Source organism: Cygnus olor, chromosome 18 (assembly GCF_009769625.2).
Source record: "Cygnus olor isolate bCygOlo1 chromosome 18, bCygOlo1.pri.v2, whole genome shotgun sequence".
NCBI classification, from domain to species: Eukaryota; Metazoa; Chordata; class Aves; order Anseriformes; family Anatidae; genus Cygnus; species Cygnus olor.
In genome coordinates, this window is record NC_049186.1 from 7897270 (window position 1) to 7915729 (window position 18460).

At 41.1% G+C, this 18460-nt stretch overlaps 1 protein-coding gene and 1 long non-coding RNA gene across 5 annotated transcripts in view; one reads left to right on the forward strand and one right to left on the reverse strand.

Annotated features, from left to right (window-relative positions):
- Positions 1-7846, forward strand: part of STXBP4 (syntaxin binding protein 4) — a 74793-nt gene extending 66947 nt beyond the window's left edge. For 2 of the 3 annotated variants that reach the window (XM_040577761.1, XM_040577762.1), the window contains one exon: positions 3715-7845. In XM_040577761.1, the coding sequence (XP_040433695.1) occupies positions 3715-3826 (112 nt within the window). In that variant the 3' untranslated portion in view covers positions 3827-7845. Of the gene's footprint in view, positions 1-3714 lie in introns of all 3 variants that reach the window. The other variant, XM_040577760.1, reaches the window with a different exon arrangement.
- The window catches only part of LOC121079915, a 60732-nt gene that overhangs the window by 36676 nt on the left and 5596 nt on the right, over positions 1-18460 (reverse strand). The window lies entirely within an intron of this gene.

Genomic DNA, 18460 nt, shown 5'->3' on the forward strand with positions numbered 1-18460 from the left:
TGAAAGACTGTCTTAAGCTTTCATTTTAAAAGAAATCATTTTCCTTGCAAAGAAGTAAGAGCCATAAGGAGGGTAATTATATTGGGATTTTAAATAATTCACTACCATTTCTTTGCGAGAAAAAAAAAAAATCTCATGTTTTGTTTTCCAAGCTCTAAAATTTGTCCTGCAATTTGGTAACGTTAAGAAGATAAACTAAGCTACTGACATATTTCGAGATCAAATGTTTTTGGTTTCTAACAATAACTTTGGCTTCCCTCTGATGGCAATAACTTGTTTGAAAACCTGCAAGTCTTTAAATATTGTTAATTACTCTGAAAATTTGAAATGGATCTTTTGAACAAGAACATTTGCAAACGGAACACATTTTACATTTAGAATGTGTAGTGCTGGCTTTCTATATCTTCTTTTAATATTCAGAACAGTTTCTTCAATTAGGCAAAGTCTAGAGGTAGGTTTGAATTCCCTCTAGCTCATACTGATGGCCCTAACACACAAATCAGAGAGGATGTATTTCTAATACAGGAATGTTCTGCAAACCAGTAAATCTGGGATTATCTCCTTGGACTGATTATGTGAAAGCTCTTGAGCCACAGCACTTGTGGGGAGCTAAAAATAAATAGCCAGGGATTTATATATTTATTCTTTACCTAAATAATCTGTGCATATTGTGTGCGTCTTTCTACAATGGGAGACGTTATCTGGACTTAATGTTTATTTATAAGAGTTCTTTTCCTAGTAAGGATTTTAACAAAGGGTTTAAAACAAACTGTCCTACAAGAAGCATTCATAGATAAATCTAGTGCTAGTTTAAAAGAACTGAGTTCAAATCAGAAGCTTTTACAGTTAATTGACATTAGAGAAAAATTTGGCCTCAGATTTTGAAAATGGATGAAAACTAGTTCTCTTCTATCATACTGTTGATTAACCAATGTTATGCCACTGAATATAGACAATTTTATTCCACACTGTAGTGCCACAATTCTGCATTATTAAAGGACAAAATAATTTTTACATTTATGTGTATAAGAACAAAATCAGGTTCTTAAAACAGTTAGCAAAAAGGCATGCTGTCATTTGCTTCCTGGTCCTAATGTACGAGGTAAATCTTCTGAATAATAAACACTTAACAAAGAATTTTTAATTAGTTACATCAAAGACTCATGAATGCTTTTTTCCATAACTCTTCTACTCCTATGCAGTATCTCCCATTTCACAGGACTGATACAGCGTGCTCATGAGAAAACAGAGCTAATGATATAGGTACACCACAGGTCAAGGCATGCTACAGGGGAAAATCAAATGAGAAAAAAAGTAAGATTTTAAAATAATTTGGTTCTTGTTTAAATTCAGTAATGGATTGCTGAGAAATGGCTTGATAAAAGGAGGCAATATAAACACACAAGATAGTACTGCAGGCAATAAATCTGACATTGGCATAGATGGAATGGATGGAGTCTAGTTCATTCAGCTCCCGTGATTCTGCAGGTATTGGAAGGAGTTCTGTGTCTTAATGAAGATAAATGATATCACAGGCTGTAACTTTAATTTAGAGTGCTAACTTCAGTGTTCAGCTATAATGACTGATTTTTTTAATGAAAAAAATATGTTGATGGCATTTCCTGACATTATAGAAAACACTACAGAAAAGTACAGCAAAGACGTTTTCCTTAGTAGATTTACAAATACAAGTATATTTATAATATAAATACAAATACGTGTTTCCCTGTGTTGGGGAATAATGGGAATGATGCTCTTCGTTAGATAGATTTCCTCTTAAAAGCACATTTTATTCACAGTTCTCTCATAAAATATTGTATAAGGACTGTCTTCATATTCTTCATACTGGTTATTGCCATACTTTCTAAAGGCAAACGTTGGAAAGTTGTGTTCATTGCTAGTAAAAATGGTACATCCACTTTCTTAGAATTAAATCATTGCAATGGTTACTGTACTTCAGAAGTATCTGCTGTGCTGTGTTTGCTCTAGCTACATGTTCACTCGTACTTCCTGGGTTTTAACTTTTGTGAAATCCATCCCTGCAGCTCCAGTGAGGTGATGCACATGTTTGTAATACACTCAGGAAGGAATGCAGTCCATCCAGTGCTGCTCTGACCAAAAATCCAACCACCCAAACAAGCAAAAACACTTATGCATTACCCTTACAGATAACTGGAGCTTCTTGTTTTGTTTGGTTCGGTTTGGTTTTTAAGGATAAGAACTGAGGGTTGGTTTGTGTGTTTTGTTTTTTTTTTCTTGCTTGGTCCTTACTGAGACACTGCCTCAGTTGAATTACTGGCTACATTCACGGATTACCAGTTCAGAGATAGATTAGCTAATTAATGCAGCTCGATACATGATTTATGCTAGCATCATATTTTCCTCTTCGGGAACATTATTGTTGTGCTCATCACATTCAACTTAGTCTAAGCTCAGTGAATTCAAATGCAAGGTGTGAATGCAAGGTAAAATCATAACATGGTCATGTTACTGGAAAAGCGATCCCCATACCAGTAAGTCAGTGTAGTGGAACATTGTCTCAGAAATTCCTACTTTAATGGATTGATTTCCACAATCAGATATTCAAGAGAGCATTCTTGAAGACAGAAAGGGAAAGTATTTTCACTTGAACAGGTAAATCTAGAGTAGTTCCGTCATGGCATTTCATATTTAATTAAGCTGATGCACCTGAAAGATGAGTATAGGCATGGGCTTTAGGTACACATTATGTTAGAAGTTGTGAGACGTACTGAGAGCAACTGTTTGTCTTTTATGGTGTATATTTTATGTGCCATATTTTTCAGCTACTTTTTGTAATGAACTTATATTACAAAATTCATCTTTGCACTGACTTGACTATAAAAACGGTGAATTTATTAGCAAGATTTTTTTAAGTGAAATGAAGCTATTTCCTTTACCAAGAACATATTATTCCAGAAGGGAGAAGAGGCTGTGTCTTGCCCACACACAGTATGGCTAGCATGCATACTACCAATCATAAGGTGTACAGTGTTCTCACCCTCAAACAGTAAGCCCATTCCATTTGTCTGTCCTTACTGAGCCTTGAGCAAGTTCTTTCCATTCATGTAGAAGCTTAACAAGAACTGTAAAGCAGCTTAGACTGCATTTCAAGTATAGGGTTTAAGCCTTTAAAAAATAACACTCCCTTTTATTACTTACATGTGTAAAGGCTGTGGGAGCAGCCCCGGAAATTGTTCTACAGGATGTGTAAAATCAACATTTTTTTTCTGCAAGAAGAGAAATATCTTAATGATGAGCATTTGGTCAACTTCCTCTTGTCGGCTGTACCTTAGTGTCTACCTGGTCTGATGGCAATGTTAATATAATACCCTGCTAGCTTCTTGGAGTTTTGTAAGACTGATAGTCTGGGCTGTATGTTGTTGCTGGGTTAATTGCCTACAGTTCTATTAATTAACAGGAAATGTCACTAGTCTGTATCAGGAGTCTCTTACAGAAGCATTCTCTCGTATTTATTTGGAATTGAGACCTTCAGTCCAGGTTTTAGCACCCAGAAGGCTCCTCATTTTGTTTGTAAAATCTCACAGCTAGCAAGACAAAACGAATTCTATATCTGAAAGTGTTGTAATGATCAATATGAGGCCAGAGAGTTGTGGATTCCATCTAGTACTTCTTGTTTCTGAGGTTGGTAAACCTCTTCTGGGTTGCTAATAGCATTTCTTGGTTCTTTTCTAGCCATGTGACCCAGACAACATCATGGATCCATCCTGTAACCAGCGCACTAAGCTTGCGTTGCTCTGAGGATGACGACGATGGAATAAGAGAGTCTCCTGGGTCCAAGAGCTGAGGACATTCTGCTGACAGAAAGTAGTTTGTCTAATTTCAGTACATTAGTGAGAAGATGCACACTTTTTAATCTAATTACTTTCTAGTCTGATGTAATAGTACCCGATGACACTTCTCCCCTTAAGTCAGAGAGAGCACTGCCGTTTGTTTAGGTGGGTTTGTTCTTGGGTGCCTCAAAAGCTGCAGAAGTGTCAGTGCAGTCCTTAACCTGCCCCAGTTCAGTGTGCAGGGATCAGGCTTACCTTGGGAGCTGATCCAGTCTTTTCATGACTTCTGTATTGGCATAACTCCATTGACCTGAAGTCAGTTTTCACAGTTTTGACCAGCATGAGAGTTAGATTGGGCCATTGGATGTACTTCACCTGGTAAATTCCAGCTGATGCTTTGCTGAAAGGTGCGAGGTGAGCTTTTGCTTTTTTTAACCAATGCTAGTGAGTGTAATGTAGATAGATGCCTTTTGTGCAACTACTGAATAATCTGATTTTTATAGAAGAAGTTTGTGAAGGAGTTTTGCTAATAGAAATTTGGTAATTTATTACAAGTATTGGAGTCCTGATGACTTGTAAAACAAATACTTTATTAAGATCAGTGGTTGGACTTTAGGAAAATGAATCTTTGATAAGTTGTCAAGTAAAAAGAAACAGTTTTGGTAGAGGACACCATGCTGTGTCAACAATATGAGGCCAGAAAGAAAATTATTCTACTTTTGTGCTCTGCTAAACCGATACATACATGCATCAAATACTTCAGTGGAAGCTGTGAAGTTTCAAGTACAATGAAACCTGTGAAACCACCTCCAGGATCAGCAGAAATCAGTCACCTCCTCAAAGTTGATCTTTAAGTAGAACAAAATCATTTTGTAAACATTGATGATGATTTAAAGAGGATAAAGAAAATGACAGGGAGTGCTACTGCAATCTAATGAACAAGTTTCACTGTACTTCAAAAGCACAAGATATTTTAAATCTCATTATTCACAGCTCAACATATGATGCCAGCTTTGTCAAATATATGATTCTATGCTGTTGTTTTTTTTTCTGGAGGCTCTTTGTGTGTGTGTGTATTATATATATTATATGGTAGGTGTTGACTAATGAATGAAAGAAGGATCTGAAACTTTGCAGAGGCAGTGATGAATATCCCAAAGGAAAACCCTCTCTCTGATCTTCAGGCCAAGAAGGAGAATAGTATTTTAACAGGGTGAGAAAGGCACAGGCTACAATCTGCATTTTCCTAAGGTGCATGCTTCAGGATTTCAAAACATCCATGAAAAGGTTGAGGCACCCATCTACACTCCACCACATCCTTACTGGCTGATACAAAGAAATGAGGCTGTACAGCCACATTTTTTAGAGGTCTGTATCCAGCAGGTTTGTCATTAGAGTTAAAAATCCATGCAGTCAGGGGACCGGATATAAAGACCAGACCATGCCAAGTCAGGCACACTGTGGCTGTTGATCCTTTTGAATCAAAAATGATACACAGTTTTAACCCAAGTCAAGTCTCTTTGAATAGCAGTGCAGCAATTTACTGCATATGGCCTGTGAGCTGCAGAGCACATCACCAAATGTTCTTCCTGCAGGAACAAAGTGCAGCTCACAAAAGAGTTTTTTGCAGGCTTTGCTGGAAGAAGATGTCAGGATATTTTGAATAAGCAAATAGGAAAAAATGTTTTGTACTTTTAACTAGGTCAGAACCAAATTATCCATGAATCTACACAGGTGGTGTGGATTAGGAGGAAGAGCTTGCTCAGCAGACCCACAGTAACATATATTTCTGAGAAAATTTCTCATAGCAGTAACACTTAAATGCTTGTTTGTATTTCGCTCCAATGGCTCCTACGTGCTTCATAGCCTCCTTTGTGTTCCCCAAGAACAGTCTGAAGGCACAAAGCATGTGCTTCAGTTTCAGGGCCAGGCACTCTAGATTCACCTCTATTTAAATCCCTTTTGTGAAAATGGCATAGACTCATGACCCATAAACTGTACGTAAGGTTCTGAATTCCTTGCAATATTTAATGTAACCTTAGTAGTAATTTGACTGATTAATGACAGGCACTTCTGGTTCATAATTCCATGGTAGTATGCAATTCCAGATCACATATAGACTCTGGTTTTCCAATTCTGTTTCAGAGAGTTTTGAATCTCCACTTGACCCTCGCAGTCGATTTATTCTGCTAGTGGCTTTCTGACAGCTAGCTGGGTGTTTCAAATAGGCGAAGCTATTTAGGGACAGAGACTGTGGATCAGGCAGGCTTCATCAGCAGAGGCTGTATAGAGACCTAGCAGCAATTTAAAGCTGTTCTGCTAGATCAGCTGGAGGAGGACAGCTATGCGCATACTGCTTGCCCTTCCTGAGGAGCTGGTAATGATCTCTTGCTCCGAGCATGCAATGCACAGCCTGCTGTGCACGAGAGGGGAAGAAATCAAGACAAAATGCTGGCGTTCTGCTGGCTTTGCTTACTGCCTCCACCCCCAGATGAGAACATTTCAGAAACCTGGAGACTATTTCTCCCTCTCTCTTATAAATTTGCCTAGAAATTAAAGACATTAGATAGATGCAGAGATCTATTTCTAGCTTCTTCTCCAGTAAGCATTATCTCTTCAGATAATCCACTAGATCAGATTCTCTGCTATTGAGGCTACATTTTCATACCTAGAATCTCCAAATGTTCTAATCTATTTTTGTACGCTGGCATACTTGTTTCCTAGGTTATTTCTCTCTATCTCCCCTTGTCTCTTCCTTTCTGTGAAATATTTTGTGAAATTATTTTGATTAAGGGGAACTGCGTATATTGAAAAAATGGTTCTAGGATAATGTCAAAAGAATTTGTAAAGAGCAGTTGTCAAAATATGCAACACTGTAAACAATAACTTTTCATTTTTATTGCAGAATAAAAAAATTACGTGGAAAAAAAAATGAAAGCGCACTTTTGTAACATTTAAAATAATGAAACTATGGCTTTAGAAGGGAGTGGCAATCGGGCCATAAATAATTCCTGTACCTCCATTTATTTTCCATGTAAAGATGACACTGAAAAATACTGTTCTAGAACACGCTGGTGTCAATCTTTACGTGAATACTTGCACCACACTGCCCTTCAAATACTGCAAATACTCCAGTAAACTTAAACTGGCACATTCTCCGTCATCAAAGCAAGTAGCTTAACACAAATGCCTACATAGATATATTAGATACTCAACCTCATAGATGCTAAATAATTTCCTTGTAACACTACTCGGTGTCTCAATAACTTCAATGATCCTTTCAACAGCCCCACCCGATAAACACATGCACACATACATATGTGAGCTGGCTATTCCATGGGCATTGCATAAATTTTCAGGCGTGTGTGCTGGCTGATGCATGGTCACACTGCCTAACCTGTCCTAAGCCACTGGTGTTTTACAAGCCGGTTAGTGTAATGGCTGCACTGTAGTTTTCTACAGTAAAGTCTATAGAAAAGATATGGATATTATGTAAGCAAATACATGTAGCCTCTATAGATTTTTTATGATCGATCAGAAAAACAAACACAGTTGCTGTTTGTGCACAGACATTTGATACAAGGTAAGGGCCATCACCTACGTTTATTTGGACACAACCTTACAGCACTAAATCTCTTCTGACACTGATTTTATTTGGAGCCTTCAGGATTCACGTGGGTTTGCTGTGGTGCTAGACTGCACTGAGAATTTCAGTTTCAGTTCTCAAGTAGTTTCTCTCAAAGGGTGATCCTACTCAGACTTTGCCTAGAAAGTCCCGTGCTTAATACCATACACTTTAAAACCATAAATGATGCAGATTACCATTCCTCTTTGTATTTAAAAATATTTGTGCTGGTGGAAATCTCTTGTGTATTTCAAAGTAAAGATTTCAGTGATAGAAAGTACTTGCTTCTTATGTGGTTACCAGTCACTTCATCACCTACTACTCAGGCTATGCAAGCTACTGAATCAGCTCTTATGTATTTTCTGGAACTGTTGTAGGCATGTAATGGGACAAAACCACAAGTTGGTAAAGGACAGAGAGGACGGATCCCACTTTTTCTGCTTTAACATAAAATTTTTCATATTTTTAAGACCAACCTTTAAAGGAAGCTGGAAAAGCAAATCTAGCTTGCTACAATTTCTGTGCAGGTCTCTGTGGAGCCACACATAGTTTACTTACACTCTACCTGGTTGTAGTTTAAGGAACGGAAGCCAGTAGTACCTGATCTGGAAATCCATCGGCATCTTTGGCTGCCATTATAAATGAAGGAATAAGAAATTACACTAAAATGAGAAACACAATATAACAGGGGCAGTTCCTGTTTCCCTAAAACTTCCTATCTGCTACTGATCCTTGCAATTAGCTGGTTTATTTCAGCACATACTTGCTTCGCGGACACCTCCCACAACACAGGGCGAGGGTGTCTGCAGGCATAACCTGTTTCTGTTAAGAAAAACGTTTGTGGTTGTGGAATAGGCCAGGTGGTGAAGGACTGACTGGAGGCAAAGGCTTTCCTGTACCTGCACGTTCTGTTGTGACGTAGCCTGTGAAAGTCTGGCTTTTCTGGGAACCGATGGGGTTCTTAATGCTCTGCTCAAGAAACTCCCCGAGAGCTACCCAGCAACCTTAATGCTGGTTCCAAATCTAACACTGAAATTCGGTGCCCTTTTTGCAAATACTGGTCAGAGTGACTTTTGCAGAGTTCTAGCTTAAGTCTGCAGCAAACCTTCAAGTCAGCTCTGGAGTCTTTGTTCCCTTCTGTGCTCCCGGTCCTCGTGTGTTGTCTGCAGCACCCTGCTCCAAGAGACATCCGCTGGGGCTGCAGCAGCTGTGAGCGAGCACAGCCCCATCAGTCTAAACAGAGGCGCCTGGCTGCTCCAGCTCTGGGGCCAGCTTTACAAAGATGTCAGCAGCTTAAAGATGTTGATGAAGTTAATGGGAATTAGGCACCTAACCTACTTAGATGCTGCTATAAATGCTGCTATTCATGTTTAGGTACCTAAATACCTTAGTAAATCTTTCCCCTTAGTGCCTGCAATGGTAGTGCGCCAAAAATCAAATACTAATGAAGAAAGCCTGCCCTTTGTCCTCTGTAACCAGCTTTGCCTTTCCCTGGGGATTGTTTTCATGTAATACTAAAAATACTAGCTGTCTCACAGGTTGTACCATCCAGATACTTTTCACATTTTTGGTGGCTTGATTATTTGTTGCTTAACCCAGCTTTTTTTTTCCCCAGGCAGTAGCTGATGTTGCCACAGATCTAATAGTTTTATACTCTTGCAACATTCTTTTGAGATAAATTATTTTACTACAGGGTAGAAGTATTGAACTCTCTTCCCAGAAAGATGCAAGGTGTGTATTATTCAGTATTAAGTCATATGGTTGAAAAAAAAATGGAATGGGCACAAACCTGTTACAAGTAGAGCCTATTGTTTCCAAATATTAGGATGGGAAGTTGAAATCTAATAACTAATACTGATTTTCCTCTCCTGCTCACAGTTATACCTTCTTGGGATTGTTCTGGGAGGTTTGCACATCCCCTGCAGATTTTGTCCCTGAAGCCACAAGGCTATCTCTGGTCTTCTGTTTATGATAAAGATCTCTATTTACAGCTTCCAGGATTATCTGAGAGTAAATATGTACAGGGTTAACTGCTCTCTGAGCATATTTTCTTGAAATAGGGCATATATGTCTTTTATGTTCAGCTGTTCTCAGCATGACAGAAAGGACAATGATCTGGTTTGTAGTTGCAGCAGCTTCACTGCAGAAGCTGCTCTAAAGTTAGTTTTTTTCGTGGCCTTATGTACAGGAATTCTTAATGGGAAGAAATATCTGTAATTCATGAAGAAAATGGGTTTAGGGTGGATTTCTTTGTTATTTGAAGACAAATAAGAATTTAGTCTGGCACCTTTTCCAAACCATACATAAGCTGTGTTCTCCCTTCAAGTTATAAAGGACATTACAATATTGAACTGCAACTATATGATGACTTATTATTCACCGGGGGCTGCAAACGAGGGAGGTTGCTGGGTGATCCTGTCAAAAGGGAAATGCTTGCTGGGCTTGGTGAAGAAGTATCCAGCTTCTCAAGAAAGTCACAGAAGCCTGTGGTTACCTGGAAAATGCAGCTGTACGGAACAGGAAATACTGTTGTCTTTGAAGGGAAAGGTTTGAGTCAGAGTTGTGAGGAGTGTTTTCTTCTACCAGTATCCAAGCCTGTGTTCATTTTCCTGCCCAAAGTTTGCAGGGTCAGAGTACTCCAGGAGCTGGTGGTCTCTGTGACTGCTGCAGACCCACAGAGCCTCCAGCCAGCCTGCCCCAGGAGCATCGCAGCTGAGACAAGAAGCACCTTTGGGCAGGTAAGCTGCAATTAATACGATGTCTCTGATTTAGGAGACCTCTTTTCAAGAGCCGTGTCCCTTTTACATTGCCTCAATAACAGATGAGGTGAACTAATGCAAAATCGGTAGCTGATACCATTATGGGGAATGTCAGTTTGATAGCTAGACCTTTGGGTAAACGTAAACCATAAAAAGTCAGCGGTTTTTGCCACAGTTTGGGTAAGTCATGATTTCACCCTGACCTCCAGAAGTCACAAACTGATCAGAAATGCCTTAATCTCTTTTAAAGTACTCTGCTCTTTAGCTATTAAGCAGTCAATATTTCCCTATGGCCCAATTATTATTATCATTAAGAACATTCCTTGTTCTTGTATCTGAAGAGAACTCATTAAAACATGATTAAAATGGAAAAAGAAATAAAATGATGTTTGTGGCCTAAAATAAAAATACAACAGTAATAGCACTGATATGAGAAAGAGAAAGGATCTCTGGAAAGGCAAAGCACTGTGGTTCCTTCTAATGCTTTCATTTTTATTCCAAAGAGTCTGGTAATGCATCGCCATTCCTTTCCAACCCCAATAGCCTCAGAAAACCCAGAGCCCTGAGCTCTCGAGGGACAGTGAAGTTTTCAGTCCCCAAGCAGTACGCTGAACTGCATTTATTAATCTCTAGTCTGTGTCACCAGGGACCCTAACGTTAGGTACTGTAATTAGTCACCATGGGGGTTACAAATTCCAAGTCAAAGACAAGTGTACATAATTGATGTCATGGCATGAAGAGGAGCTGACGAGCCCATTAAGAAAGCTGCCTGTCACTCTCAGAACATACTGTTCCTTCAAATTAACTACAGAAGTGTTGTAAATGATAAAGATGCGGAGAAACAGGAAATAGGACACCCACTGTGTTAAAGAATGACTGTCTTGTTGTTGGCTATTTGGAAGATGCAGCTAAAAGGAATCATCTTGTTAAAGGCAAATGTGTGGATGCAATTAATCTCATCTTGTTCATGTAGTGTCACTTCAACCTAAGTTCTCAAAAATATGTATGCGCTTAACTAGTTCTGATTTTACCTGCTGAAGCAGCACGAAAGTAGCACAGTAATATGGGCTACGGTGTTCCAATAACCATTTAGGTCCCTGCAGTAAATGATATAAAAAACAGAAATCAGCAGTAGATGCACACCAAGTGGGAAGTCCTGTGGCTGGCTGAAGATAACCGAGAAGTATTTCACTGCTGTGCTCGGAGATGTTCACTACAAAACTCTGACGTTTATTTCAGTCAAGGTTTGTTATCATCGCTTGTCATGACTGTTACCTCTACACAAATTAACCTACTTAAAAGTGAATACAGTGTCAGGGAAGTAAGGGAAAAGGCCTTAATAACTTCAGCATGTTCAGAAAATATAGTTTCCCTCTTACAAGAAAACTACTTACCCTGCAGGAATCAAGTTTTGCCACAGCACAAGAGGGTTCTACAAGAGGACTCTCCCACGCGAGGGACAACTACTTCGCTCAGAGGTGAGCAGCACAGCAGGGTAATTAGCAGTGTGGTTTCTGGTGTGGCTGGGAGAAACTGCTGCTCTCCAAGTAGGGAGAAATTTTGGCTGCTATAGCCAAATTGGAATGGCAAGTCGGGGCACTGGGTGCAGCTGGGAGTGCAGACCATGGCATGCAGCCATCTCATCCTTGTTCAGGGCATCTCATCCTTGAACCCGCAGCACGTGAGGTCTGGTTCCTGAGAGAGGGACATTACCAGGTACGCTCCTCCTTGCTCTAACACCTTTCAGCTTTTCATAGTGGAGAGTGCACATTCCAAAAAAAGCATAGGTAGTGACAGATTCTGATTCTGGGCGGGAGCCTTAAATGAGTAGAGGTGAGCAGAGATACCACAGAAATGCTTCTAATTCCTTGTAAACACCAAGAGCACTGCACAGCCTCCTGAACACTTTCAGTACTGACTGCCTTTAGTAGTTATTCATGGTGCTGATGCCAATGCAACATCTATCTGCAGCTCTCCTTTTTCCCTGTCACCTACCATGTTTCCAAGGGAAAAACTGCATCTCTGGCACCTCCCGAACAGGAAAATTGAGTCTGCAGTAATCTCAAGTACCTGTGATAAGAAGCTCAGCTCTGCCATGGAGGCTGAAGGTTTTGAGAGCAGGGAAGGACAGCGAGTCAGCTGGACGTACGTGCATTATGCCATGTCCCTGCCAGGGCTGGAGCCTAATTGGATTGCACAAATGCGACTTCTGTGTCTCTTGATCACAAAACCAAATTAAACCTCAAGAACTTTCAAACAAATCCCTACCTGAAAGTTTGCCTTGAAAAGAAAGTGCTGATAGCTGGTATCATTTCAGCTTTTCCTCTTCCCCAGAATGAGAGTAAAATGAAAACTCCAAACTAAAACTATTGCTTTAAGGCAAATTAGAAGAGAACAGAAGCAAAGCAAAGCACAAGCAGCAAATCTGCTGAACTCCTGGATGCACTGAACAAAATCAGCCATGTGGTAATGATGAGATTTTCTAGAAGACCTTTTAGGCATGCAACTTCTGTATTAATCTATTCAGAATTCCCTAGAACATCTGTTTCTTCTCTAAAATGAGAATAACAGCCACTTTTTACAGTGCAATGACAGCTACAGATGAAAGCACGGTAATTACCACTAGTGACTACTGCCTATCAGATTTTCTTGCAAGTTTCTCTGACAAGATTTTTTTTTAATCTACATGCGGATTCTGGATAAGAATCTCAGCCATGATAGCCCCAGTTCATGCAGTTTTGGGAGGGAGGGGGGATTAACATTGAAGCCTCTTGAATCCAGGTCACAAGCAGGCTCCCCCTTTCTGGATATTTGTTCGTGATTCAGAGTGCAGAGAAGATGACGGCTGCTGGCAGGCTTCCCCTGGGGCCACCCCGGCAGTGGCTCAGGGTCTCCAGGGCAGCCCCTGCTGCATTCACAGCAAGGCCAGGACTCGTGAGGACACCCCAGTTCGTCTGCAGAGCGTGAGGCAAGCAAACGTTGCCCTCACTGTGCAAACAGCAAGGCACACGAAGTCGCTAAACCTGATTAGTTTGGTATGATCCCAGTGCTCAGGCAAAAGCTTGCCTCTTGAACAACCCCGTGAGCATACCGCTGTGGGTTCACTTGGCACCAGGCTGTTCTGATCTTTATGCAGCCGCATGAGCAGCTGTAAGACAGGGACCAAAAAGCCAAGGGACAGGGAAACATGGAAAACTTTCATGCAGAGCAAAATTCTGCTGTAGGAAACCTGGCTGACATCTCTGTGTGCAGCAGGGAATGGCAGCTATTGGAGCAGAAAGAAACCCGATGCCTGAATGAAAGCGAAGAGACCTTGGGGAGGCCCCAGCTCTGGGTGTGCGGGGCCAATAGGTCTGGGCTGTTGGGGGCCACGTGGAGCTCGGTGCCACGTCCTCCTGCCAGGGCCCAACAGCTCCTGCCCTGCAGCACCTGCCGCCTGGAGACGAGAGAAATCAGACAGAGAAATCAGACAGCGTTTTGTAATTTTGAGAGGAACTCCTCCAAATATTGGGAAAAAATCACACCTCCTGTTATCTAGCATAAAAATGGAAAGCTTAAAATTATCTTTTTTTTCGGCAGTTGATTTGTAGATTCTCATTGGTGCTGTCTGTGCTGATTTCCCAATCATAAGGGTGTCTCTGAGTGCTGAAATATGTGCTCTCTGAATGAACCAAAAGTGCAAAGTTTCGCATCTGTAACTGCAACGTGTGTTAGAGCTACAAAATCCTACCCCAGGAACTCATGGGTATTTTACTTCCTATTAAAATTTACAAGCAACTTTAGAGGACAGGAAAGTTCATATTTATAATAAAGCCAGTGTTACCTATTCAGAAAAGACGGATCCTTTTCTGACCTGTATGGCAGAAACACAGTGTTTCCACAGATGTCTTTGATTTTAAAAACCCGTCTGCGTGGCAGTGAGGTACAGTACCAGAGAAACTTCAACAGCCCAGTGAGAGTGAACTGTTTCAGCAGAGATTACTTATGAGCTACTAATCTCACCATAATCTTGCCTTTGACTGGCTTCCAAAGGACCTCGGTGCAACTCATAAGTAAACCAGGCTTACCTACCAGTAACCCCGAGCAATCAGTGCTTTCTTATGGGCAGTATCTTGCACAGATTTCCTTTTCAAGTCATCTGACCCACGGCATAGGGAGTGCTTCCACCTCCCTCTGATGGGCTGAGGATGGCTCAGCCCAGGAGAAGTGTTCAATGCCTGGCAGGATCGAACCCTCTTGCCCTGGCAGGGCTCTTGGTTCAGGTTTCCTGCGAGGAGCAGTTATCAGACAATTTGTCTGTGCTAGCAAAGTGCAGCAACCTGTAGCGCCCAAGATCAATACCAGCTCGGGTGCTAAGCAGCTGCCATCTCCCTGCCTCTGAACCACGCATTAACAGGGCTTGAGAGAGCAACAAGAGGGTGCTTGTGTGAGGTGCAGGCAAATATAACGTACTGCTGCAGAGCTCATTGCTAGAAACACGTACCCGGCTGATGTGTCCAAGAGGCTTGCAATCTGTCAGTGTCACAACAGACCTTGTTACCTTATTTATACATGAAATCACATAGCTAACTCCTGCAAATATTCACCTGGGCTGCTGCTCTTGAGATCTTCCTGCACCTTTCAGAGCTGTGGCATGCTTCTACCCACCCCATTAGGATCTCCTTCTTGAGGGGCCCTGTAGCTCTAGGGAAACCCATAGCAGGTGTATGTTACTGCTCTGCATCCCCCTCCATAAATGCCTAGTACCTCCTAGATGCACTTGTGCCAGTTTCCTACACAAGCATTCTGGATCTGGTGTCCTTTCAAAACTATCTACATTCCTCAGTGGCAGCCTGATTCCTGCAGGTCAAGCTCCATTCTTCCTTGACTGTAATTTGATGCTCTGGCCTTGTCACCTGATTTGAAAATGCTGGGCTTTGTTTCCATTCTGGTTTCCAAAAGACTTTCTCACTTACAGACAGTTTTGTTTCCTAGTCTCTGAGGTTAAAACCCCAGTGTAATGGATTATAAGCAGACCAAGGATGACTCTGTTTCTTAAACCTATGACCAGGGCACAGGATGCAGATAGCTGAGAGCCCATGGATGCCCAGGTCTAAAGCCTACTGCTCAAGCAAATTTCAAATAATGAGACAATATGGCACTGCTCACAGAAGGGACAGCTTTTCCAAGGAAGAAATCACATAATATAACAGTTGGCAAGTCAGTTAGATAATGACCAAGAAAAAAATAATGGTGTTGGATGTCTGAGCAAAATACAGAAATATTCTAAAAAGCTTGCCTAGAAGCTTGCAGCAGTGGGATTTTTGCTGCTGTTGCATGGAGGCTTTGCGGCCATGGAGACATTTCAAGTGCCCTTTGGCTTTGGTTCTGGCCAGGACAGGGGAAGAAGAGTCTGAAGGAGCAGAACGGGCAACACTCGGTCCTACAAGTGCCAGCGCAAAGTGTTGTGACAAGCTGAGTGTACCGAGCGTACCTAATGGAATTACCGCGTGAAACGCTGTATCCATGGTATCTACGGAGGTGACTCATGTCACCGCTACAAATTCTAAGTTGCTTGCAGAGAATATATCCTAGTAAAATCTGCATTTGTACTGCACTTGCACAACAGTCTTGTGCTGAGATTCCAGTTCTTCCAAACGCTAACGGCACACGGTGATGGATAGCTCAGAGGAGGACGAGGCCCAGGTGCAAAACAGCTGCGGCCCAACAAAAGCTGTGCTGGGTGTGCTCTGCCTCTCCTGTTCTCTGCTGGAAGCACTCAGGGCTGAGAACCGGGCACCGTACCCCTGGCAGCACGCAGCCCTCCCTGGGCTGGGCATTATCAGGCGTTGCTGTCTGTGCATCAGATGAGCACGGGAGCCTCTTTGTGTACGTCTTCAAGAGCTTAATGCAGTAACTGCAATTAAAAGCATTTGCTCCGCATAGAACTGAGTAACTGAATCCCCTCTGACATCATTAATGCTTTCAGCTGTTAGGAATATAGTGATGCCACCTGGAAAGAAACGTAGCTGCAAATGGGATAGCCATTAAATAGCTGCATGCCAGCTTATGTGGATCTTTCCTGGGAAGCAAGAATGTTGCAACAGAGAAGCTGAAAGTTCCTAGAAGAAACAACAGCCCTGGTAAGGTAAAGGCATCAGGCACAACTCCACTGACAATCTGGAATTCACATCAGCGAATAGCTTTGGATGCTATTTGTCTGGCCTCCACAGGGGAAAGGGAAAAAAAAAAAAAAAAAGAGGGGGTGGAAAAAAAGGCATCCAAAATGGGAGAAGTGCTGTTCACTTCTGAGCTCAGTGCCACTGAAGCAAATGCAGAGATGTCAGTTGGTTTCAGATCAAGTTGCCTACCCACCTAGCTTAATGAGCACGGACACGGCCTCCCTCTCCTTCTCTGTCAAAATGCTGAGGGATGTGAGTAACTCCAGTGGGGAAGAGAGGACTGTACTTGTGTCTGTTCTGTAGTCAGAGGTCTTCAGGTAATACGAATAGGATTTTTAATAATATACTGAATTCTTAGTGATTTGAAAGACAATTAGCCAATTCTTTAGAAGAAATAAATAACTTTTTCATTATGGGAACCTGCTTCTCTCTCCTTAAGAAACGTTCCCTAGCTTAGTGGGGGTGGAAGAAAGTCAGGAGGATGAGTTGGTTCAACACTACAAAGTTTGGAAAAAAAATATTAAATTGATAGACAAGCGCTTCTCCATCCACATTCACAAACCAGATAAAATCTAATAGATCTATTAATTTTCTGCATGCGTCATTGTATGCCCTGTGATTCTAATAAAATTGAAAAATAATTGTTTTGGATTCCATCAGCACCTCCCTTACTATGTACCTTTCCTAAGATTAGTAACTTAACAGTGTATTAGATTTCAGGTTACCCTAACCTTGGTTAGTTTAAATGTGTAACAGCATTTGATTCAACAGCGAAGGATGGGTAGACAGTATTCCAACATTGCTGTGAACATCTGTTCTGAGTTACCAAAATTCCAGCTGAAAAACAAATATTTCCACTATAAATCAACCAAAACATTATCCTGAGTGTTGTAACAGATGCAAAATGATTCTGGCTCGCTCTGTCCTGTGGTTTGGCTCCTTCCTTAAAATTGCTGTGAATATATTTATTTACACACTTCAAGAAATACATGTTTGAAATGGCTATTTAAGCTTACTTAGAATGTGTCTGATGTTCGTTCAAAGACAATGGGCACTTGATAGACTATCCTTATTAACTACAGATACTGCCAACTACCATAAACTCTACCTGCGGCTTTCCAGATAGACCTGGTCCAGAGCAACCCTTAAAGCACTTTTCTGCCCAAGTGTTCTGAGCACTTCAACCCAATACCACTTGAGCTGGTGACTTGGAGTTTGAGCAAGGGGGGCTGCTTGGGTTTTTTTTAATTCTATTCCACTGTGCTCTAGCATGTTTGGTGGTGGTGTTGTGTTTGTTTGTTTGGTTTGGTTTGGTTTGTTGTTTGTTTTTTTTTACCCCCATTGTTACTGCTGCAAATCATCTTTAGTTTCACGAGCCAAATGAATCAGAAATGATATGGACTTAAGAGGGATACAGAAATGAGATTTGTTTACTAAACATGAAATTTGGAAAAAGACTTTGCAAGAGACTTCCTGTTTAATGGTCTCAGTTTGTGAATAAAATGCTCTGTTTAAGCAGATGTTGTAATTCCATACTTTTAGGTGTTTAATTGCATTAAGCAGCATATGAGCAACTCTAATTAAAGATGCTTCCCTTTTTAAAAATGTTTTGTGTGTTTCAGGTAAGTCAGTCCAGGAGGGAACTGTAAGTAACAAGAAAATCTTGCAAGGGGGAAAGAGAAATGTCATTTTGGTTTATTCCTCTTTCTTTGCGCAATATATACTTTGCTGGGGAAGAAACAATGCTGTGTTTTGAGGATGATGTTTTGTAGTTGTTAATCATTTTCTGTCCTAAATGCTCGGAGGAAAACTGTGTGTAGACTAAACATAACTGCCTTTTGTGAAGGTTGGGAAATGGTAGCTGCAGGCTAGTTATCCAGCCCACAAAGAACACATGGTCCATCCAAAGATGTGATGATGGCAAATGGAGTACTTAAGGGAAGTAAAAGGGAACAGCTTACCCTGTCATTGTGACTGCAGCATGTGTTGTACAGCAGCTTTCAGGAGTCTGTCAAAGTGAGTGGCAATCAGAGAGGGCTTCAGCCATAAGCACTCGCGTTATTCCCCTTCAGAGACTTCAAAGTTATTATGAAAGTATAGGAC